Source organism: Echeneis naucrates, chromosome 22, assembly GCF_900963305.1.
Source record: "Echeneis naucrates chromosome 22, fEcheNa1.1, whole genome shotgun sequence".
In the NCBI taxonomy this organism is placed as follows: domain Eukaryota; kingdom Metazoa; phylum Chordata; class Actinopteri; order Carangiformes; family Echeneidae; genus Echeneis; species Echeneis naucrates.
Genome location: NC_042532.1, coordinates 115593 through 141494, shown reverse-complemented (window position 1 = coordinate 141494; position 25902 = coordinate 115593). Strand labels below are relative to the sequence as shown.

At 43.1% G+C, this 25902-nt stretch overlaps 1 protein-coding gene across 4 annotated transcripts in view; it reads right to left on the bottom strand.

Moving 5' to 3' along the window:
- The window catches only part of atp10d (ATPase phospholipid transporting 10D), a 42263-nt gene extending 16399 nt beyond the window's left edge, over positions 1-25864 (bottom strand). The window contains exons 1-10 of one of the 4 annotated variants that reach the window (XM_029494524.1): positions 25739-25864; positions 19988-20360; positions 15331-15500; positions 12749-12776; positions 5840-6044; positions 5460-5545; positions 4830-4936; positions 1615-1746; positions 1381-1493; positions 181-433 (exon numbers count right to left, since the gene is read on the bottom strand). In XM_029494524.1, the coding sequence (XP_029350384.1) occupies positions 181-433; positions 1381-1493; positions 1615-1746; positions 4830-4936; positions 5460-5545; positions 5840-6044; positions 12749-12776; positions 15331-15500; positions 19988-20271 (1378 nt within the window). In that variant the 5' untranslated portion in view covers positions 20272-20360; positions 25739-25864. Of the gene's footprint in view, positions 1-180; positions 434-1380; positions 1494-1614; positions 1747-2678; positions 3840-4829; positions 4937-5459; positions 5546-5839; positions 6045-12748; positions 12777-15305; positions 15501-19987; positions 20361-25738 lie in introns of those variants that run through there. The other 3 variants (XM_029494523.1, XM_029494525.1, XM_029494526.1) reach the window with 3 other exon arrangements.
- Between the last annotated feature and the right edge of the window lie 38 nt (positions 25865-25902).

Genomic DNA, 25902 nt, shown 5'->3' with positions numbered 1-25902 from the left:
GCTGCAAGTTTTAGTCTTCAGAGCTGAGCCTCAGAGACAGCATCTGTACTCAGTGATTAGCATTTACTAGTTTATTTGAAACATTATTGATCATTCAAATATTCCTGGACCTGAGCACAATCCAATGATCTGATTTCACTTGTTTGACCTATTTGACCTGCTGGACCTCTAAATACTAACCATTTTCATCATGAGGATATTCCACTCCATAGATACTGCAGCGGCAGAACACCATCTTGTTTTCCGTCAGAGTCCCCGTCTTATCACAGAACAGGTACTCGATCTGACCTAGGTCCTCAGTGATATTGAGGGCTCGGCACTGGATCCTAGAGTCTAGATGCTCATTGTACAAAGCCAAGTCATTTTGAATGAAGTAGATCTGACCCAATTTCACAATCTCAATGGACACGTAGAGAGAAATGGGAATCAGTACCTGTTGGACAGAAAAAGTAAAGGTGTGTCTGCACACATCACAGGGACAATTATGGACAATTAATCATGCTGTAACTCCTCTGTCAACCAGATGTCTTTTCTCATGCATTCACCACATAATCAGAGCAGATCCCTCCGAGATTGGAATGTGACACCAACAGCACCCTGAATTATATTCATTAGAAGTCCATTAGTAAACATATTACTGAAGCTGGTCCCTTGGGTTTTTCTGCAGCCTTTGTATTTAACTTCGTTTTGATTGTCATTTTCAACAAAATGAGCCCAAAGAATAGTCTCCGTCTGTAGAAACTGCTCAGGCTGTGGCTCATTGTACGACCAAAGTGAGACCTGTGCATATTTCAGTACACCTGCAGTACTCCAATAGAAGGCAGGATACTGCAGCATGTATACACCATATATACACTCTCGGTTTCTGGTGGCAGCGCAGCGTCTATGCAGGTGCCAGAGTGATGCACCAAATTAATTAATAAAATGGCGGCAACAAGATTTTCACATTTCTGGAGTGTATATGAAGTGGATGAGCCAAAGCCAAAGGCTAAGCCCACTAGTAGCCACAGAGGTCTCATTTTTTTTTATTTTACAGTTCCCGCTCAATCTGTTGCGTGGGAACTGTAAACTAAAAGGCATATAAGACGTAACACGCCTGTGCAGATAGGATGCTGTGATCAGAAAATGGTTACTGGTATTCATCATGTATACAGGGATACATGATCTGTGTTCCATGTAAACATCACACCCCAGTTATGCTCAAAGCCAGGATAAGCCTCAAAACCAGGATACTAAACACCATGTAAAAACAGTAATTGACCTAAATCCATCCATAAAAGTTTGCTTCACTGTCAGATGTCTTTGCTCAAGGTGAAATAAATCTGCAGTCAAGAAGAGACTTTACTAAGAGTCAAAAGACACAAATAGTTCACATCAGACCTGCAGTACAATGATCATGGTCCAGAAGACATAGAATCCAGCCAGGGCAGGATTTGTCTCGCCATCCACCTGAAAAATGTGGTCTCTAAGATTCTTTATCCAGAGCCCATGACCTAATAAAAAACAAGAAAACAAAACACAAAAGCAGGTCATCACCCTGCTGGCCTGGTGACAGTGGTTTTACATCATATACTGCAGAGATGCTGCAGCCCATAGCAGCTGTGTGTTTCACACCTATAGCAGCACTCAGACACATGATGACCAGCAGGACCACACACCACAGGATGTTTGTGTTGAGACTATTCTCCAGCCAGCTGCGCTTGTACCTCGGTCCACTGTTGTTCATCATGGCTTTAGTCTCATGACCTGAATTACACAGCAAAATACACGCAGACCTCATGAACGGGCCATTACTCTGCAGCAAAAATGAAAAAAGAAAGTTTAGTCACAGTTTTTTTTTTTTTTTTTTTTCTCTGCATTTTCAGAAGCACCACAGGGTGTCAACATTGTATGAGATTGATGCAGTTATAGTCTTGCAGCTAAATATTTTATTATTTCAGTGCGTGTATGTGACCATCACCAGCCCTCCTTGCAAGCTAGCTTGTGATCTTTACTGAGTGAAATGACCTTTGTGTGGCAGGTAGGGCAATGCTACACCTTAGTGAATACAGAGGGGAATAAAGGACAGAGAAGGTGTGGAAGGATGGACAGGGGTAGGGAAGCAAGTGGTGCTGGTAGGGACTAGTGGAGTGAGGGATCCTTTGCTTTTCTTGTTTCCTCGCATAGGATTAAGAGAGTCCAGAGGGTTTATGTGGAGAACTGTGGAGAGATGGAATTCCAGATAGATGAAGGTGCCCCAACAGAGGAGCCAAGTCAAAGATAGGGCGCATAGTGAGAGAATGAAAGAGCAGCTCAGCCTATTTTAGGCAGTATTCATCAATTCTTCATGATGCGCCTCAACACGAGCTGGCAAGTGACACCACACGTGCAAGTGGGCACTCCCTAAATACGAGTGAGACCATCATCAGGGACCAGAGTTGGGTCAGAGGTCCCGTCACCCCATGCCCACCATCCTGATGCAGGAGTGTGTGAGGTACCAAGCCTATAGAGCCACCACAGTCACGTGCACGCTGTCACCGGGCCACCCAAGCAAGCACACACTGGAGTGAGGCAAGAGGGCCCCACGCCCCCCCAATACCAACCACCACCCTCCCATCCACATCCACCACTGACCTCACACACCCTGGACCCCTCTCCCCAAATGAGCCAGAGGCACCCCACCGACCGAAGATACCCACCTGGGAGCTCCCACGGTGCCCCCGCAGATGGACACTGGTGAAGCGCCCGAAGGGGGAAGGGCCATGGTGCTGGGCCCATGCCCCAGATGCACATAGACCAAGGAGACTGCAAGAGGAGGAGACCCCGCAAGCACCGAGAGGAGCCCCCGATCCCCCACACGTGGGAGAGAGGAAGGGGAAAGCCCCCACAGACTGGCCAGCGCCAGAAGGCAGAGCCCAGCCACAAGCACACGGAAGACCTGAGGCACCCAACCACTCCAGCCGCCGTAGGGCCACCAGGCCGCCAAACACAAGCGACACCCCACCACGGAGGACCAGGCCCCCGAGCCATGCCATGATTGTTGAAAATGTCCCTTTTTCTGTGCTTCTTCAATCCCTGTTGAGGAAGCATTGCCCTGCACCGTGACCCTCGTGTCACAAGCAGCCACCATGAGCCAACACTGGCCAGCCGTAGATGGGCACCACCCAACACCCCTCATCCCCCTGGAGGCCAGGTAGCATTGGAACTCCAACCACTGTGAGCTCCCCGGCTCCAGCATGCTGGAGACACAGGACAGGGTCACTGCAACACCAGGAAGGAGGAGTGGCCACCTCCGACCCACAGCCATTGGTGACAGCTGCAGAGTCAAACCTGGGGCAGCTGGCCTGAGCCCGCATACAGGGGCCAGCCGGACCCCAGGAAGGTCCCCCAAGCCAGGGAGAGCCCGGCCCCCCATCGGAGGGAGTGGGGCGAAGGGTGGAGGGAGCAGTGGGGCAGCTGGTCAAACCTTGGGCAGCTGGCTGGACCCCAGGAAGGTCCCGCAAGCCAGGGAGAGCCCAGCCCCCCAGGGGAGGGAGTAGGACGCCAAGGAGGGAGTGGGGCGAAGGGTGGAGGGAGCAGTGGGGCAGCTGGTCTAACCCTAACCCAAGCCAGGGAGAGCCCGGCCCCCCAGGGGAGGGAGTAGGACGCCAAGAAGGGAGTAGGACGCCAAGGAGGGAGTGGGGCGAAGGGTGGGGGGAGCAGTGGAGGAGAGGAGAGGAAGGACTGGAGAGCCTGCCAGCCCACACCGCCGTGGCTTGAAGGGGGCCCAGGTGGAGCCGGCCATCAACTCAACACCCCAAGACCCCAGGACAGCGAGCAAGACCCGGAACCACAGGGAACCCCAGGCAGGGCACCAGAACACAAACTGACGTGGGGGGGAGGGAGCTTGGCCGGGCAGACCGTCCTGAGCCAGAGATCAACCCAGGGTTGGGAAGTAGAGGAGCACTCCTATGGCATGCTCAAGGTGCTGTGGTCTGGGGATCCGACATTGTGATCCTGGATGTGGAAGGTAATAAAAACATCGCAATAAACAGAAGTTATCACCTTAGCAGAGAGATTAATATTGTCGTGCTGCAAAGGTAAATGTATGATCAGCAATGGCATATGCCCAGAGGCAAGGTCGAGATCCAAATTAAGTGGACAGGGACAGATCTGCTTCCCATTTCGATATTCTTAGATGCATAGAATGGGTGCTTGTGAGTAACTTATATATTTTAGACAGGTTTTTCTTCTTTTTCGGAGAAAGCTTTGTGATGTTACAGACAAATACTGTGGGCTCCACTGTATTTTGGAGCATTGGAATGTTCTCCTTGATTGTCTTGATCACCTGAAGGTACTGGAGAAAGTTTCCATTTCCAATACCAAAAGTCTCAAATAAATCTCTGTGTTTCAGAAAGGTTGGAGGTTTTCAGGTTGGAGAGGTGATGGAGTTGGGTGATTTCTTTCTGCTCTCAAACGCTAAGATGGAGAGGGACTTTGTTAGTTACAAAATCTGGGTTGTGCCAGATCGGGGAGAACATACTGGGTTCCAGTTGGAAACCTGTGGTCACCTGTCATCCTACAACAGAGCCCTCTGGAACCTCAAACTAAGAACATGATTCGAAAGGTATGACAAAGCCCAGTACTTTTGATGCTTTTTGTCACAGATACTAGTTTGTATTCACTGCCTCAGTGATGAATGGAGCAACACAACCAAAATAGCTTAGCTGTTAGCTGTTGTTCCACTCATCACATTGGCTTACTGTGGTGAACATAAAAACTCCTGAGGGATAATGAGTCAGTTTAAAGCACCCTGCTGCAGTGAGCAGTTCATCATTATCGTCAGCATCATCTGTCGGGTATGCGCTTACCAGCATAGACAACAATGCCAACCACAGTTTCAGTATTGCGGATGGTACAGCTCCTCAACAGGAGATTCTGATTATGGAGACCGACACAAACCCCACTGGAGTCTTCCCTTTGGAAAAACACACAAATCACACACAAAAACATACACAAATTCAATGGTGGTTTGTGATCCTCCTCTTTTCATGTATATAACTCTCTCCATGTGACCCTACAGCTCTTTAACCTAGAACTGTCCTATTATGACACTGCAGTTCTCCATCTGCCCCATTGTGATAGTGCAGCTCCCCCTTAGCAAGTTTCCATATTAACATATTTCAAAAACTTCAATGTTATAGTTTTATCTGCTGTACACCTAAAGGCACTTTACAAGGGAAGCTATCCACCAGGTAAGAAGGTGCTACTCCCTTCCCAACAGCAGTGACAGGGAGATTGGTCAGGCTTGAGGGAAGATTGAACACAGCTAAATACAGTAAAAAGGGAAATGATCTGAAAACTGAAACAAAAGCATTCTTGTTTTTTTGAGCCCGATCCGCCTCCCCTAAGTAGTGATCCCTCTGTGGGCTGACTTCACATTTTTTACCTTTTGTAGAGGCTATGGTGAAAAAAGAAATCCCCAGAAAACAAAAACTCACATGTATCCTCGAAACCTGCTCAGGTCATCGTTAGGGTTCTCACACTCGATACGGCTGTTAAAGGTCTCAGGGGTAAACTCTGTCCCCTGAAATCTCACACATACAGGAGTAAGTCTTGTATTTCATGTGCACCCTTTAATTCACTGTTACAAATATTATGATAATCATCAGATGTCATGTCATCAGATTATTCAAGAATGGAAGGACCTAACCACAATTTCAATTATATGTTGAAATTTAAGAGCTGGAAATAAACACAATACTGGTCAAAACAGAAACAAATGTCACAGGAAAATTGGTGGACATGAAATATTATTTAATTTACATTCAGTGTGAACTCAAATATCTGATATCATCAGTGAAAGGGAAAGGTGTAATACCTGTAGCGGGAGGTCTGGCACAACCTGTCTCTGCTTTAGGTTGGTCTCTCCATCTAGGTTGGCAGTTTCAATGTAGCAGACCCCTCGGGGGTCAGAGGAGTAGAGCAGCAAAATGTCAGCAGGAATGATGTCATTACAAGACAGACGCACAAAGTCTCCGACCCTTACATCCTTCCAGGAGCACTCAGTGTAGGCTCTCTGCTCACTGTGAAAAGAGACACATGAAATGTGCAAATAGAGTCTGGACCAATGCTCAAGAGTTTAGAGCCTGAAAAATTTATAACCATCAAGCGGTGACTGTACTGACTGTAAAAAGCAGTCAGATTGTAATACTGTATCTGTGGTTGCCAACATTCTCTTCTCTTCACCTTATTGATATGCTCAGTAAATAACGGTGCACATAATGATTCTGATTCCCTGCACTGTGAAATAAACCATTTGCAACTCAGTTGTTTGCTGGAATCCCCCAAACGGCCCTGATCAATAGTATACATACCCTTTAAGTATTAGCCTGATGTACATACTGATTGACAAACACATGTTGAAATTACTATTTCCACATCTGTGACCAGTTTGCTTGCAATTAGTGTATGCATATACAATGTCAGTGAGATGTTGACGGACCCCTGCTGCATCATACAATGCAACCCTTATTCAGATGGAATGGCTGTGGGAAAAGCAAAGAAGCTGTCAAAGGAGCGGCAACTGGTGCAAGGTAATCGCACTGTACAGAACAGGAAAAGGATATAAAAAATATCCAGACTTAAAAATGCCAATCAATAGAGTTCAAACTCTGATAAAGCGACAGAAAATTGGAACAGAAATTTAGAGGACCTTTTGACAGATGCGCAATGAGGCAGAACAAAAATGGGTGGAACAATTGAGTCACAGATGAAAGCCATTACTACGCCAATGCTGCAAAACAGCCTGCTTACAATATGCCAAACAGCATTAAACAGGATTAGAGTTTTATGGAAAAAAAGTCATTTGGAATAATGGGACCAAAATTGGACTTAATGAAATGCTGAAAAATAAAAGAATTGAGGCCTATGATGAAACGTCCACCATCCCTACTAGATTTCTGATGTTAGCTACAATGACACTGGTAATTTAGTCAGAATTGATGGCAAGATTAATGCAGCATGTTATAAGAAAATAGTAGATGACATCAGCCCAGGAACTGCAACTCCAACATGACAATGATCCAAAACACAAGGCCGAGACGACCCATCAATGGCTACAACAGAAAAAAAGTGAAGGTTTTGAAGTGGCCATTAGTCTCCTGACCTTGATATCAGCTGACTCTCTTTGGGGAGATTGCAAACACACAGTTCATGAGAAAATAAAGTGTCTAATCCACAACTATCACAAAAGACTAGAAGCCATTATTGATGCCAATGGGGGCAATATACAGCATTAAAAACAAGAGCATGCTAACGTTTGAGCAGGGTTCCTCTTCTATTGTTATGTTTTATGTTTTGTTTGGAGATTTGATCACTCCCTAAAAAAGTGAGTGAATATTGCCAGGGTTAGGGTTAGAGAAATCTTCTAAGTGGACCTTATCTTATCTTGTGTATTAAGTTGAATTTATTTGGTTTCAGAGCCTGGGTTTCCTGACACAAAAGCTGAAAGTGAATTAAACGGTCACACAGATTCTTGAATATGCTTTCACATCAAGCCTACTTGTTGTGAATGACACAGCAAACCCTCTTGACAACAACTGGTGTAACAACACAGCAACGATGGACAGGCATTGTTCTCCCGACTTGGAATATTTGACTGTGAAAAGCCGGCCATTCTACCCCCCTCGGTGGTTCACTGGGGTCATGCTAACCGTTGTTTTCATTCCACCTGATGCTAACGCAAGCTCGGCCCTCGGACTATTGCATAACAACATCAGCCTGCAGGAGAACCGACATCCGGGCACGGACACAATATCGCAGGTGATTTTAAATCATGTGGACTTAAAATCGGTGCTCCCTAAACTCCACCAGCATGTGAAGTGTACTACAAGAGGAGCCATAACTCTGGACAAGGTTTACACCAACGTCAAGCTGGGCTGGGCCAGACCTGTGCCAGACCTGTACCATACCTAGGCAAGTCAGACCACATTCTTTTACAACTCATCCCCACATACACCCCCCTCTGAAAATCCACCCCCTCCAACATCAAGACTATCAAAACGTGTCCAAAGACACGCCTCAACCGGTTGGGTTGAGAGTGGGAGAGAGAGAGAAAAGTGAGATAGGCATTGGGGGGAGGGTATAGGCAGGAACATGTTGCTGCATGAAGTTCATGGAGTTGAGCTGTAGTACAAAATTCATGAAGATATGGGACCAGCAGGTGTTGCAGGAACATGGGATGGCGATGAGTCACCACCTGCAGGATGAGGACAGGGAGAGAAAGAAGAGGAACTGGGAGAGACAAAGACTTTGGCAGAACATGGTTAGTAAATGCAGTATAAATGCATAGAACTGGGTGAAACTGTTTTTTTTAAGAAGGATGGTTCTTATCAGCGCATGCAAGGGGGGAGGAAGGGAGAGCGAGCGAGAGGGAGGGAGAGAGGGTGACAGGGAGAGAGGGTGACAGGGAGAGACAGAGAGAGAGAGAGAGAGAAGCTCAGTCCTTCCCCCAGCAGCCTAGGCCTACAGCAGCATAGCTAAAGAGTAGAGGACTTTAACTTTTTAACTATAAGCTCTGTCATACAGGAAAGTTTTAAGCCTGGTCTTGAAAATTGCTAAAGAGTCAGCTGATACTGGAAGTTGGTTCCATAGAAGAGGAGCCTGATAACTGAACGATCTGCCTCCAGATTTAATTTGGAGACTCTAGGAACCACAAGTAAACCTCTATCTAGAGAGCGGAGTGGCCTGCTAGGACAGTAAGGAACTATGGGCTCTCTGAGATATGATGGAGTTTGGCCATTAAGAGCTTTATATGTTAAAAGAAGGATTTTGAATTCTACTCTATATTTTACAGGCAGCCAATGAAGAGCACCTAACACAGGAGAGATATGATCTCTTTTCCTAGTTCCTGTTAATATTCGTGCAGCAGCGTTCTGAATCAACTGAAGGCCTTTTAGAGATTTGTTTGGACATCCAGATACTAATGACTTACAGTAGTCCAGCCTAGAATTTACAAATGCATGGACTAGTTTTTCTGCATCATCCTGAGAAAGGATGTTTCTGATTTTCCTAATGTTTCTCAGGTGGAAGAAAGCTGCCCAACTAACTTGTTTTATGTGAGGGACAAAGGACATGTCCTGGTCAAAAATTACTCCAAGGTTTCTTACAGTGGAGCTGGAAGCCAAAGTGATGCCGTCCAGACTGATGAGATGATTAGCATTTTTCTGAGGTGCTTAGGGCCGAGTACAATAACTTCTGTTTTGTCAGAATTGAGAATTGGCTTCATTGATAGGTACAGCTGAGTGTCGTCTGCATAGCAGTGGAAGTTGACGCTGTGTTTCCTGATAATGTTGCCTAGAGGAAGCAGATAAAGCGTAAAGAGGATTGGTCCAAGTACCGAACCCTGCGGGACTCCATGACTGACTACAGTACATGAGGAGTAGCTGTTGTTAACATGAACAAACTGATGTCTATCTGATAAGTAGGATTTGAACCACCTTAGTGCAGTTCCTTTAATTCCAATTTCATGTTCCAGTCTCTGTAGTAAAATATTATGATCTATGGTGTCGAATGCAGCACTAAGATCTAGAAGGAGACATATGGAGGCTGATCCATTGTCTGAAGCCTTTAGAATGTCATTGGAGACTTTAACCATTGCTGTTTCTGTTCTATGATGGGCTCTAAATCCTGATTGAAACTGTTCAAACAAACTGTTCCCATCCAGATGGTCGTGTAGTTGTTTTGCTACAGCTTTCTTTCATGGGTCGATAGTTTGCCAAAACATCTGGATCAAGATTAGGCTTTATAAGCTGGGGTTTGATGACCGCGGTCTTAAGTGCCTGAGGTACATAACCCAGAAATAAAGTCAGATTAATCAACTCTAGAATTAACGGCTCAATTAAATAAAGGATCTCTTTAAAGAGGTTAGTTGGTACTGGGTCTAATAGACAGGTTGACAGTCTGGATGATGAAACTATAGAAGCTAGCTCTGAGAGATTCAGAGGTGAGAATGATTCCAGATGTAAAAGAGGCGTTGCAGCTGATTCAGGAGATTTTTTCTTTTTCATCTTTTAAATTCTTGTAGACATTCCCTCGCCCGACTCCCTGCTTTTCTGTGTTCCTCCTGGGCGGTAGTCACCCCATTAATCCCCATCTTCTCTCCAACGCGTTGCCATGTTGAGATTCTCAGGATGTGCTCCTCCAGTGGGGGGCCACTGCTGCACCTCTTCGGTATCTCCAGCCCTCTGTTCCTCATCTCTCACACTGCTTCTTCAGCGTTGTTATAGATCTTGGGTCCATCCAGCCAGTGGATCCTTACCCTTCTCAGTGGTGTTTGGAATTGGATCTTTTTGCTTATCAGAGTCTTTTTAATCTCAGAGTAGGGTTTACGTCTCTTCATCTCCTCTGTTGGATAATCGTGGTCAAAAAAATATCTGTCTCCCCTTGATTTCTATTCTCTCCTTCCAGGCTTTAGACAGAATATTTTCTTTGGTCCCGTATTTCAAAAAGTTGACCACAATGGACCTCGGGGTTGCTCCCAGTGGCGGTTTCTTCCTGAGGCTTCTCTGTGCCCGCTGTATATGCAGTTCAGTTCCCTCCGGTATCCCAAGCTCCCAGCATAGGAGCCCGTCCACTAGCTCTGGCACAGATTTGTTGTCCTGTTCAGCCTCCGTGTCCTTCCACTTCAGTCAACTTCTCTTGCAATTTTCGTTTGCTGTTTTAATAGAGTAACATTGGCTTCTTTCACATCCATGTTCCACTCTTCCAGTTCTGAAATCCGTTCCTGTGCCTCAGTAATATCTCTTCGCTGCTGTTGTATTTCCGTGATGTTTTCTGCCATTTTGCGTGTCATTTCTTCTGTGAAGGCAGCAAATTCCTTTCTCACCTCTTCTTTAAATTTTGAGAGGTCCTCTTTCATTTCCCTCTTGAGGACTCGTGAGGCCCTCTGTTACCGAGCAAAGGGTCGGCATTTTCGTCGTCAGCTAACTCCTCTTCAAACTCGTCTTCTTGGTCTTTAGATGTAATTTTTTTCCTTAAACTTCTCTGTTTTCGTCCCCCACTCGTTTCGTGTCAATGGAGAAATAGTTTTTTCAGTTCTTTCATAGTTTTTGGGGGTATTATTGTTTAATCGACTCAGGAGCTCTGCTCTACACTACCATCTTGTTCTGTGCCCACGGAAGTCCCCAAATGGAAGCTCCAAAACTACAAATATTGAGTTAAAAGATCTCCATACACTCTACAGGACTCAGACCCTGTCAAGCGCAAAAAACAGATCCTTGCCGACCCCAACTGTCCGCTCAACATGCAGTTTAAGTTGCTGCTGGTTGCAGGTTTTGTCTGCCTAAATGCAGAACAAGCAGGCACAGGAACTCTTTTGTTCCTACAGCCATTTGCTTCTTTAAACAACACTTTGTAACTGATTATCATATTCATGAATTATTTAAACTTTGTATTATGTGCTGTTAAGTTATGTGTTGTGTTTTTATTTTGCGATGTAAATGTTGTCTTATTGCACTCCCAGGCTGCACAAAGAATTGCCCCTCAAGGACAATAAAAATTCTTGACTCTTTGACGTTCAGGACTGATTTTGAACTGAAATTGGTGCACATATGTATTATGACAAGCTGCATAAAAAAGTCTCAAGGACTCATAACCTCACTACAACAGGAAGTCGGCCATTTTGAGATTTTTGGCGGATTTTGGCAATATCCAGCCCCGTACTTTAACAAACCCCTGCAGTTTTCATCCAAGTTACTTATCTCCATGCAGTATCATCTCAAGATCATGAAGATGTAAAATTACCAAAATCTTTTTAATTACTCATCCCTGCTGGCTGTGGCAGTGCAGCAAGTTTTGAGGCTTCGCCATAAAAAAGGAAGTCCTCATTACGCCATGAAACGTAGTTCAAACAGGTCCAAATTCTCCACACATGATAATACTCCCACGTCTATGTATTAATATTGAGTCAGATTTAGAGCGCCACCTACTGGACACAGGAAGTCACTTCAAGGACCATGTCTCATAGATGAATTAACTCCTCCTACCATTTTAATCCAAATGTCCCGCCCTATTACAAATTTCATCTTCCCAGGAATACCCGTCAAAAAGTAGCTCAACTGCACAGCAAGTTTAAGACTGATTGAGAGGACTCAGGTCACAACCGAGCCCCACAAGGTTGTGTCCTGAGTCCTCTCTTATTCACCTTATACACCAATCACTGCATCAGCCCATCACCCTAACCACCTATGTGAAATACTGACACTGACACTGCAGTACTTACTTACTCAATTACTCAAAGAGAATAACTCATTAATGGACTATCACAATTCCATCTCATACCACCCCAAAACGTCCACAAAACAAAAGAACTTGTCTTCAACTCCTTCAGCAAGTCAGCCTCTAACTCCACACACACCTAACGGCATAAATGGTGAAACAGTTGAGATGGCGGAGAGCCACAAATATCTCTGAATCACCCTTGACAATAAACTAAGCTTTGAGCAACACACTACTGAATGCTGCCAGCAAAGACTCTCTGCCATCCACACACTTAGAACACTATCAGTTGCCCCAACCTCCTGTTGCTACTCTATAAAAGCATCATTAAACCAATACTCCTTTACTGTTCCCCCTGCCTTTTCAACACAGCACACAACAGAAACAAACTGACACAAATTGAACTCAAAGCTTCCCAGATCATCAGGCTCCCCACCCCCAACTGACACTGTAAATGTGGTGTAATGTCTACAGGTACGGTTAGGGATTAGATGTGTATATGTTTGCGCACTGTCTGTCCTGTATGTTTATATGTCTGTCTGATGTGTCTGATGTGTCTGTGTAATCTCTTATCATGGCTGTACTGAGGGTGGAAACAGATATCCTGAAAAGGACAATAAATATCTATCTATCTGTCTATCAATCTATCTAGCCTCACTCAAACAGGAAGTAAGCCATTTTCGTTTGAAATTTAGATTTTTGGCCGTTTTCCATGCCTTGTACTTTAATGAAGTCCTCCTACAGTTTTCATCCAAATGACTTCATATTCACTCACATCTTCATGGTCTCAAGACACATTTCAAGAAAATCACACTAGAGTAGAGTCTGGAGTTATTTCCTGATAAAACATTAAAAACTGATCATGATGGTTGAGTTTTCCTGAAGCCAGCTTGCTCCCATGATGAAGAGAGCACATGTTGCAGCCGCGAGGGAAGGGACAGCGCAGGCAGCCACGAGAAGGAGTGATGGGACGTTACAGTGCAGTCAGCCAGTGTTGGAAAAGTTCACTTTCAACATGAACTAACTAATAGTTCAGTTTAGAAATTTTAAAATGAACTAGTTCAGATCATAGTTTATAATTCAACATTCCATGTTCACTGTTTTGCTGTTTCTCTGACAGTGAATCTGCAACCCCCCCATTCCCCCCATCGGAAACCTGGTCACCCTATCTGGCGCCAATTTTGTTGAGTTGCCATCAGAGAGGAAATCCTCATAACACAAGCATACATCATCCAAGCTGCCTGACGTGAACACACCTATCGGTTATTACTGAGTAACGATTAGAGCGCCACCTACTGGATACAGGAAGCCAACATTCCTCATGATTAAAATAACTCCCCCTGTGCCAATGTACTCAATTTCTTTTCAAAACATTGAAATTCTTTTTCATCCATCAAGCTTGTTTCCCATTGCATTGGCTGCATTTTCGATGTGTCGCCATAAAAGAGTAGATCCTTGTGACTATGTGACAGCATACACTGTCCAATCTGCCCCAAATTTTGCACACATGATTAAACAACCGCCCTGAATACCTATATGTGTCAATAATAAGTGCCACCTCCTGGACACTGAAGGCCTAATAACACAAACATCATCAGATTCAGATGATATTTATAGGGTGTGTTTTCTCCACATCCTATACTACAACATGACAAGATCGGTGGATGCCCTCTAGCGCCACATAGTGGACACTAATGAGAGAACATCATTATAATTCTTATATATAGTATCCAATCTGCACCAAATTTTGCTTACTTGTTCAGACTCCTACTCTGAACAACTCTATGCGTCAATAATGGCTCAGATTTAGCATGCCACCTCCTGGACATAGGTAGTCAGCCTCATTAGCCTCAGGCAAACGTTGTCTGATTTGTATGATATTTACAGGATATGGTCACCACATTTTACACTTCTGCATGACGTAAAACTGATGGGTTCTCTCCGGCACCACATTGTGGACACCTGTGACAGGATATCATTATAACTCTTACATTAAGTATCCAGTCTGCACCAACTTTTGCACACCTGTTCAGACTCCAGCCTTAACATGTTTATACGTCTATACTGAATCACACAGAGCACCACCTACTGGAGACAGGAAGTGAGTCTAATAACACAAACACATCTGATCTCCATGATATTTACAGGATGCATTCTCCACATCCTATTCTACGAAATTACATGATTGATGGAAGTTCCGTAACACCACAGAGTGGACATTCAACAGCAATTCCATTTAACTTCAACATTCATTCTCCAGTCTGCCCAAAATTTTGCACACTTGTTCAGACTCCCACTCTGAACAAGTCCGTGTGTCAGTCGTAGCACACACTCAGAGTACCAAACACTGGACACAGTAGGTCCAACTCATTATGCAAATACTGTCCAATTTCTGAGATATTTACATGATGTTTTCTCTTAATTGTACACTTCCACATGATGTAAAACTGATAGGTGATCTCTGGCAGCACATAGTGGATGCTCACACTTCATTACACGCACACTACTCGCAACAAAAAGTTTCAAGTTTGAAGGCGTTTGTTTGGGGACAAGCTCAGGGGCCTCTAAGTTGCACAGGTGTGCGAGGGCTCATTCATCACTGCTTGTAGCTTTAATTGTATTTGTGATCATTATGAACCAGGTAAGACATAAGACATACACAGGATGACAACATCTAAGATCTAGCAGAATTTGGTTCTCACCATAAAAATTGGTATATAAAACAATCAGAAGGAACCTTGATTTTGATTGGCTGACCAACTTCTGACCTGACCATTCTTTTGGTATGAACCTTGAATATATAAAAAAATTTTATAAAAATTTAAAGTCACATTTCTGGAAGTGAGACAGTCAGTCACCTCAGATGAATCTGTGCAGTTTCATGGACTAATCAGATTTCAATTCATTGCCCTGCTCACTGAAGGCTCTGATTAAGAACCTCGCATTCTGTTATGCATGAGAGGGTTAGGGCTGACTAACTATGAATCAATAATCAATCAATATTCTTTCACAGAGCTGCTGTCATAAAAGAAAGGGTTTCAATCTACCTCTTTCCAAGAAAGACTCACCCACAGAAGACGTGCACCACATTACTGTTGACCTTCTTGTCCAACAAATATCGTCTATAGTCCTCCAGGGCATCTTTGATGGCAATAACAGTGAGAACCACCACCAGAGGGATCATGGTGATTTCCTTCTGAAACGCTTCAACAACAGGTACCCAGTTCAACAGCACCAGGAACAGAAAGTAGAGATTGGCAGCCCTGCAAAAGAGGACCAGGGGGATGAGTGTGTGACAAAATATCAGTGACATCAACCTTTTCAGGTAAGTGAGGAAGGCAACTGAGAAGAAGTAAGAGGTGGTTTTGGTTTTTGAATGCCCCCTTATTTACACATTATCGGGGGAATATTTACATCGTCATCTTAGAGAAAGTGTCATTAGTATCATGTGTATTTCTGTTAGTATTAAGCTCTCCTTCCTTCTCACTAAGCCCTAAAACCTAAAAACCCTGTGTCTCTGACAGACTGCATATGATCTATCTTGTGTCCAATAATTGAGACTGGGATGAAGACTTTGATATAGATTTAAAAGTATTTTACCATTGGGTTTACAAGGGTGTGGTGCAATAAAAATCCAAGCAAAACATACAAATTTAAGTAGCAACTGAAGCTTGGCACAACTAAATGCACACTATTAAGTATTAGCAGTCAGTGAAAATAGGGTTTTTAGCAGAAGAAGTAAAAATGGGAATTGATAGTGTGTAATAATAACTAATGCTAACTAATTTAGCAGCAGTAGATATATAACCAGGAACATGGCACAGAGATAATTCACCACCTGTAGGACGGGGACAGGAAGAGACAAAGTAATGTTGTGATATTCATCCTGTGGGAGAGCGAGAGAGAGAGACAGAGAGAGAGAGAGAGGCAGAGGGAGGGAGCAAGTCAGAGTGGGGTGCTCACTGCTCAGCCAGCCTTTTTTTGGGGAAACGTCGATCCATCCATCTTCTACCACTTTATCCATGTGCCGTGCTATGGAAGCAGCAGTCTAAGCAGAGAAACCCTGACTTCACTCTCTTGACACCTCCTCTAGCTTTTTTTTGGGGATACCCACGTTTTCTCTGGCCTGATGAGAGACATAGACCCTCAGGCATGTCCTGGGTCTTCCAAAAGGCCACCTTCCAGTGGGACATGCCCAGAACACCCGCCAATGGAGGCGTCTAGGAGGCATTTGATACAGATGCCTGAACTACCTCAGCTGGCTCCTTTCAATGTGGAGAAGCAGTGGTTCTACTCCCAAGCTCTTCTGGGGTGACATAGCTCCTCAACCTATCTCTAAGGGAGGACCTCACCACCCCACAAAGGAAACTCATTTTGGCTGCCTCTAGCTGGGATTTATCCTTCTGGTCGTGGCCCAGTGTTCATGACCATAGGTGAGGGTAGGAACGCAGAGAGTTGTGAATACAAACAACAATCGGGAGCTCAGTCTTTTGGCTCAGCTTCACTACGACAGACTGACAGATGGATTGGTGCAGCAGCAGCAGTGATGTGGTCAATGTTCCAATCTCACAGATCACTCATGAACGACCCCAAGATATTTAAACTCCTTGGCTGGAGGCAAGGTCTATTATCCAACATGGACAGGGCAAGCCATCCTCTTTTGGTAGAGGTTTGCAGGGAACACACAATTGTGTTCCACTTGGGTTCCGATCAAGCAAGCTATTCCTCCCTCCAGGTTCATGCTGTTGTTTCCCACGTGAGCACTTAAGGCCCCCAGGAGAATGCCAGAATCCCTGTCTGGGGTGCATCTGGGACTCATCCCAGTGACTCCAAATAGGGTTGTATAGGTACCACAGTCAGCTCCCTTTCCACTAGAAAGGTACCATTCTCAAAAGCCAGTTTTGTTAATGAGGGTTCAGGCTACCAAGGTGCCACAGTGCCTTGGACCACTGTGGTGTCTCCCATGGATGGTGGGTCCATCCACCAAATCATAACAAAGTTACATTAAGGCACTTTACATATAGAGCAGGTCTAGACCAAAGTCTTTATATAATTATTTAAAGAGACAAAACAAATCACTCCATGAGCAAGCACTTGGCAAAGAAAAACTTCCTTGCAAATCAGCAAGAGTTTTAGCGTACAAACTACGCAAACAACAAGTGGATAATAAAGTTTATAAAATGAAGAACCCCAAAAAGAAACAAGATAGACAATAAAGTAGAAAGATTTCAAGAGAGCTTTGAAGCATTTTTCAGGAAAATGTATTCTCAACCCCAAGCCTCTGAAAAGAACCATATTGACACTTTTTTAAGTTCCTTAAACCTACCGACTCTCACAGCTTCACAAAACAAAAATCCAATACAGCCGATATCGGTTAAAGAACTGAACCTAGCCATTACCAAATTAAAGGCCAGAAAGTCCCCAGGCTCTGATGGTTTTACCACAGAGTGGTACAATTCCCTAAAACCGCAGCTATCGCCATTACTACTCTACACATTTAATTTGATCATACAGAGAGGCTAAATACCGCCCTCCTGGAGGGAGGCTATCATTTCAGTCATTCCCAAAGAAGACAAAGACAAATAGGAATGCGGTAACTACTGACCTACTGGTACTGACTGGATTCATCCGTCAGAGACAAACTTTGGATAACATAAGGATAACATTACATATACTAGATCAGACTAACAAAGATAGAGGTAAATCAATGATAGTGGGACTGGACACAGAGGAAGCCTTCTATTCAGGAAATGGGTATTTTTATATAAAGTGATGGGAAAATTTGGCTTTCAAGATAAATTTGTAAGAATAATAAAGAACCTATATAATAAGCCCACAGCGTGGATAAAAATTAATGGGGATCTCGCTGATTCATTTGTTCTGAAGAGGGGAACAAGACAGGGATGTCCGATCTCCCTCTCCCCTTTGCTTTATTAATTGAGTCCCTTGGCCAGTTAATAAGACAAAGTGAAGAGGTCAAAGGAATTAACGTAGTAGGGACCGAACAGAAGGTGGCATTGTTTGCCGATGACGTTTGGTGTTCTTGGAGGAGCATGAAAACTCTTGGACTTATGATACAGTTGGATGATTTTGGAAAACTATCAGGTTATAAACGCAACATATCGAAAACACAGGTCATGACACTTAACTTTAGTGCCCCAAGAATTCTGCAGGACACATACAATCTTCGTTGGGAAACCATATCATTAAATTATTTAGGAATAAACTTGACGAAAGTCCTCTCCAAACTCTCACAGGCAAATTACAACCCTCTATCCTCGAAAATAAAGTCAGATTTGTATAGATGGAATCTCACCCCCTTTTTAAATTTGAATTTAAGGAGTCGAGCAGTCAAAATGAATATTCCCCCACATCTACTATACTTTCTTGGACTCTGCCAGTAGAAGTGAGCAAAAACCAATTCAGAGAATGGGATAAATGGATTTCCCGTTTCATTTGGCAGGGTAAAACACCATGAATTCAATTTAATGTCTTACAATTAGGAAAAGAGAGGGGAAGAATGGCACTTCCCTGTCTATGAAACAATTTCTAGGCCTCACAGTTAGTCCCTTTACTGCACTGGTGGAAATTGGAATGAGAATGAGGAGAATTTGGATTGAACTCTGACTTCCCTTTAAAGGCCACAATTGCAGATAAGGGATTGGCAGCTAAATTGTAGCAGGAGAATCAGAGCTCTATAAAATTCTAGAACCAGCTTTCAGTTCAACTCTAAATAAAGCCATCTCTACACTGTACAATGTCTTATTCTACACTAGTAATGATAACACACTGTATATTAAAGATAAGTGGGAAAAAGAAGCGGGAGTGAGTCTTTCTGGGGAGGCTTGGGGGGAAATATGCAGTTTTCAGTGGTCATCAAACAGTTTCTATGGACTGGAGAGAACACTGTTGGAAAAATGTTATAAGATTTTTTAGGACTCCACATTAAGAAAAATACAAGAACACAAACAATGTTGGAGACAGTGTGGTTCAATGGCAGCAAATCACTTTCATATCTTCTGGGGTTGCCCCAAGCTAAACAGTTATTGGAGTGGCATCCACAAAACATTAAGTACAGTGTTCAAGATTCAAATACAACTAAACTTTGAAAATCTTTACCTGGGTCATGTCACGTCCTTGAAACTGAGGAGGGATATAAAAATGCTACAGGTCCTATTGGCCGCCAGTAAAAAAAAACTTATCACTAGGAAGGGGTGAAGTCCAGTTCCACCTACACTTGAGGAATGGCATAGAATAGTCCTGGAAATTTTTAAAATGGAAAAGTTGACCTATTCTTTGAGAATTCAAAAGGATAAATTTGACCAAATTTGGAATAAATGGATGAATTTATAACCCCATTCCGAGCAAGCAAGTTTACAGGCCCCCTTCCTTTTTTAATTGGAAATGTTGAAAATGTAAGCTCCTTTTAGTTCGTATGTATATAGTTGACACTGTGGGACACGTGTGGGACAGCCAGAAGTAGAACTTGAACAGACATGCAAGATGTAAAAAAGACAATTTGGAAAAGGACTCCATGGAAGATGTACTATATTTTTTTCAATTTGGGATGTTACATTTGTTGATTGCCCCCCCCCCCAAAAAAAAAAAAAAAAAAATCAAAGCTCATCCATCCACTGCACTCATTCTTACACAACAATTTTGCATGAACTGCAGAGACAAGCAGAGGAAAGAAAAGGCAGAGAGCTCAGAAAAGAATGATTAAGTCATCTTTTTTTTGTCATGAACTTACCTGTGGAACTGTTGGAAAAGGTTCATGGGGATGAAAGTCAACAATCTGTACTTCGTAGTCCGGATGGCATTGCCTTTGTAGCCTTTGCAAATGGCTTCGTACTCATGCTGCCAGGGTCCATGGCGAGCAAACACAGTTCTCCTCTTCTCACTGACTTTATGTGGAGAGCGAGCATCTGTGGAGGTCTTTGTGGGCAGGCCATCAGCAGGAGAGTACCACCCTCGTCCAGAGTCCTCCACTAATAGTGCCTGACATTGGTGACGTATCCAATGGAGCCGCTCCATCTGCACAGCTGGACTCTATGTAGTACTAGGCCCACCCTCTGTGGCCTGCTTCTCTGTGCTTCACACTAGGCTTTAGAACTATTGTCCTTCTGCAGAGAGAAAACCTTTATCAATATTATAAAGACAATTAATCTCTCTGTTTGTACAGTCTCTGGGTTTAAAATGACCAGTGAGATGAGATTCGAGATTTTTCTAATTGCGAATGACAGAAATCTTTCTCATTATCTCACACATAGAACTGGGTGATATGGAACAAAATCCTATCACGATATGTCAAGATTAGGTCTTTTGAGGAGGGGTTTCATAATAGAGTGAATAATTGAATGGCTGTGGTATGTAACCAATAGATAAACTCACATTGATAATTGGTAATTTGGTAATTGCTTGTGGACTGCGGTAAGCGTGTTGCGTCATTTCCGGTCACTGGTGGTTTTGCTCTCTGCTGTGCTCTGTCATCTCGTGTGTTGTTTCCACTGTTCTTCTGCTATTATTTCCTAATTAACTTGATGTTGAACATTCGATCATTATCATCAAAATCTCTACTAGTTAACGATCTCATTACTGATCACCATATTGATTTATTTTGTATAACTGAAACGTGGCTGCAGCAGGATGAGTTAACTTTCATATCCCTCGTACCACAGGTCGAGGAGGTGGGGTGGCTGCAATATTTCAGTCAAGCCTATTAATCAACCCCAGACCAAAATCTGGCTGCAGGTCTTTTGAAAGCCTCACTCTTAGTCTTTCCCACTCAGACTGGAAAGGTGAAAAACCAGTTCTGTTAGTTACAGTATACCGTCCACCTAGTCCGTACTCAGAATTCCTATCGGAGTTTGCTGAGTGTAAATCAGAGTTAGTACTCAGTACAGATAAAATCATTGTTCTGGGAGATTTCAATATACATGTTGATGTAGAAAGCGACAGCCTTAGTTCTGGGTTTCTTTCCCTACTAGGCTCGATTGGCTTTTCCCAGCATGTGAATGAACCCACTCACTTCTACAATCATATCCTTGATCTCTAACTAACTAACCCTCTTCTATGGAACCAACTTCCAGTGTTGGTCCAGGCGGGCGGACTCCTTAGCAATTTTCAAGGCTGAAAACTTTTCTGTATGACAGAGTTTATAGTTAAAAAGTTAAAGTCCATCTACTCTTTAGTTATGCTGTTATAGGCCTAAGCTACTGGGGGAAGGACTAAATCTGTTTTGATTTTGATTTGATTTAAGAAATAGTAGCAGTGATTTCAGTAACAAGTAATCTAATTAATTACTGTTTCCATCATTACAACGCCGTTACCATTACCAACAATTAAATGTAGCGAGGTCGAGTAAGATTTCATGGTAAGCCCACCAGAGGAGGATCTTGTTTAAACACAAACCCACACGCACACAGCAGTTTCACACAAACGCTGTTTGTGTGACACTGATAGCCCAAAGATAGCCTGCAGCATTGGCGAGTCCATCGCCTCCATCGCCTCCAGTCCATCGCCTCCAGTCCATCGCCTCCAGAGGTAAAGTTGTCGTTTACAAGATAGAAGTTTTTCTGCTTCTGTGTGTGTGAGCTGCAACGGCTGCAGTTGCAATGTGATAGGTTCGTCACCATGAGTGTTCGGAGGCACAACAGTGATTGGACATTAACCTGTGGGGGAGGACTTTTGCCTGGAAAGCAGTAAGCGCTAATGCGACCTGACTTTTACTGAAAACCTGTGGGACCAAAGGGCATGTTTTTCCGTGCAGGGCGAACTGAACAGTTCTGTATTTTACCGAGTCCCGTTACATCCCTAATAACTACGAGACTGTTATCCACCCCAGAGAGCAGGGAAAGATCAGGGAGCGTAGATGGTCAGAGGAGAAAGATAGAGCTGTGGTGTCAGGACAATCAGTGGAGAGCAGACCAGGTGTCTTGGTAAGAGACCGGTGTTAGCTTATGTAATATTGTGTTCATGTCATAATATTGCAACAATTACCATCATATGTCAGATAATAGCAAAATTATTAATGGTCATGTATTACAGGCAGAAGTATTGATACTTACAAATAATCAAAATTAATAATCTTGATGAAGTGTCTCTTACTCGTAATGTCCACCAATACTATAAGGTATAGCGCTTCATTATTGCCACAGGAAAGCAAAACTTTCGTGATCCACATTTTGTATGATAGGTGCTTGTGTGGGAAATGCAAGGTCATGACCACAGCCGAGGAGATGTGTTGTATGGGAGGTAGATGTCTACTGGGCCTTAGTGGAGAATGTCACCCTCAGGCTCCAAGTGCAGTGCTTCACACAGCACCCAGGATTTGATGCGTCCCTACATGTTTCAGATAACCTCCATGCACTACAGGCAGGAGCATGGACCACTCCAGGCCAGCAGACAGGAGTATGTTATGTTTAGGGCAGAATTAATAATTAATTCCTACATGTTCTATTTTCCACATATAAACTAGGATAATGAAGCACATAAAATGCTAAATGTTCAGCAGATTTGTAAAACTCTTCAGAAAAGCTTCAGACAACTGCAATCAATCAAGCCAAACCTGAGGACTCGATTTCTTGACAGGCTGGAGTTTGCACAATCTCCACAAATGCAATAATTTACCATGATAATGATAAATGTATGCAACACAACACTACTGAAAACACACCGAATCTCTATAACACGACCATTCTGACTGATGACTACCTACTCCCAGTGATGGCAGATCCTAGTATATAGCTCCCTCTGCCTACGTAATATGATGCAGTGTTGAAACAAAGAACATTTTTAGAGGCTTAGCTCAAAACTGTAATTTTTTGGACTAAATTTGTGCTCTCATGTCTTTAAAATAATAAAAAAAAAAACCTCCATAAACTTTTCAAGATTATATATACATACCTGCTATATGCTCTTTAAAGGCTAATGTTTTTCTGTTCAACAACTTCTAAAAACTTAGATCTCTCCCTGTTAGTAGCACACCCTACCACACAGCAGCTTTTGGGCATTTGTTTGTGTTATGCTGACACACAAAATGTCAAGAGACACCTTCACACAATACAAAGTCAATGGAGAGCTCTTGATTGTTTTCCCCTCCATGGCTTTTGGAGTATAGCACATTGCACTCTGTATCTAAGTGGCACAATGCACTGACGTCACACAAGCAAAGGAAGAATAAGGAGGGGGTCAGGTGTGTTTGGCTTTAGAGACAGGAAAATGGTGGAAAGACATGACAACGACAAAAGCAAAGATAAAGATAAATGTTAATATTGATGTTGATTGTCTAAAAAAAGGAAACCAATTGTTTATTATTAGAAATATCTTATTTTCTCATGCCCATTTATAATTGCTCTTTAACTAAACAAAATTGTTTTATCCGATTATTAGAGTAATCGATGGAATTTTTTAGCATTTTTCAATACTCGATTACTAAAATATTCGATAGCTGCAGCTCTAGAATGCACCGAAACCATTACCATGCTAAAGCAAAGCGGGACTACTCACCACTCCTCTTTTCTTCTGGGTGACACTATCGCAAAGCCCCATAAGTTTTTGTCAAGCCATCCTAGCAACCTTATTTAGCATGTAGAACAGACCATCTTCACTGATCTTGAGCAACGCAAGCAAATTTTAGTTAATTAATCAAACAGGAGCATAGCAGTTAGCACTGTTGCACCACAATAAGAAAGTTGAGGGTTCTCTTCTGGGCCTGGGGCCTTTCTGTGTGGAGTTTGCATGTTCTCCCCATGCTTGCGTAGGTTTTTACTCCCTCAGTCCAAAGACATACATGTTTAGGTTAATTGGTGACTCTAAATTGGCCGTTTTCACTGTTTTATGTTTTCAGTTAGATAAATGATAAATGAAAATAAAGATCACATTTTCTTTTTCACATTAATTGTTTGTTTTTTTTTGTACCGAAAATGTGCCAAACTGTGACTTCAAAACCGAGCTACATACTGAACCATGACTTTAGCATACAATTACACTTGTAGTGTCACCACAGTGAATACAGACGAGTTCACCACAAGGTGTAAACCATTAGTGAGCCTCAAAACAGGAAGGCCAGATTAGAGTTTGTCAAAAAAACATCTAAAAGAGCCTGTGCAGTTCTTAAATGACATCCTACGGACAGATGAGCCAAAGATCAACTTATACCAGCTTGATGGGAAGAGAAAAGTAATGAGAGGGAACGGAACTGCTCAAGATCCAAAGCATACCACCTCATCAGTGAAGCTTGGTGGTGGTAGTCTAATGGCATGGGCATTTATTCATGATGTATCTGCTTGCAAAAGTAGAAAAATAAACTCTGAAGTGTTTTGCTCATATTTTCTGCTCATATTTAGCCAAATGCTTCAGAAGTCAATGGAACAGATGTTGCCCTCAGTCATCATGGACACTTGAGACTGGGCTGATGAGGGAAGATAAACTGAAACACAAGTGAGCCAGTCTGAGGACGTTCTGGATGAATTAGTGTCTCCACAGTCCAGCAGGACAAAAAAGACAGTCTTTATGTTGTAGACTTCTCTGCTCCATTGCACTGAACTGATCCTCCACTGTAGTTAACAAATGATTCATGTTAAATATGTATTTCTGTGTCACTAAGGTGAACAGGTTTCTGAGTAACACAAGTCTAACTATGATTCATGTGGAGACGGTGACCTGTGTAGAATATCTGTCTCTCTAAGATTTTGCACCTTTCTCAACTCGGTGAAGAGCTTGTAACCTGTTAAAAGCATGTTAAGTAGCATCATCAGAGCATGTTACAAAGTGAGGGAGTGGGGATCGAGATAGAGGTTCAGTGTCCAGACACAAAACCACACGAAGCTCCCTGACAGCCAGTATAGGAGGAATACAAAACTCATCGCTTGGCATTTCCTCTGGTCCAACGCTCATAATTTGAGAGCCATATTTTTTTTTTATTTATTTTATGATGCCCATAAGAGGAAGAACCCCTGTAACATGGTAATGTCCCTTCCATATACACATCTTAATATCAGAGCCAGGACTCATTTGTTTCTATTTCAGTATGTTAAAAATAAAACAATATCTCCAGTATTCCTTTTCACAAACCAGGAAATGCTGAGATGAGGGTATTCTGCATTCACGTAGTTAACAAATGATTCATGTTAAATATGTGTCTTTCTGTGTTACTAAGGTGAACAGGTTTCTGAGCAACACAAGTCTAACTATGATTCATGTGGAGACGGTGACCTGTGTAGGATATCTGTCTCTCTAAGATTTGGCACCTTTCTCAACTCGGTGAAGAGCTCGTAACCTGTTAAAACTCTTAGTCTGTCCAGATACAGACTCTATCCTCAACTGTTACAGTAGTTTACAGTAGTTTACAGTAGTGAGTTGACAGAAGGCCTTTGCCTTGGCTCGGCGTTATTCTGTATTGTGCACCGTGCCTGAAATGAATGAGAAAACCTTCATCACGTTTCCAGTGGAAATTTAGCAACTTTAACCCACAGGATACTAACTAAATTATAACACTCACCTTTTCGTGTCCATCCACTGACTTTAAGTTAACGACAACGACAGTGTCCCTAGTCACATCTCAGATAAGCGGTCAGGCAACGTCACTAAAAAAGCACCCTACTCCTTCAAACAGGATGTGAAACTGAGCGGCGATACCTTCCCGGCCGCTGGAGCTTTATATGA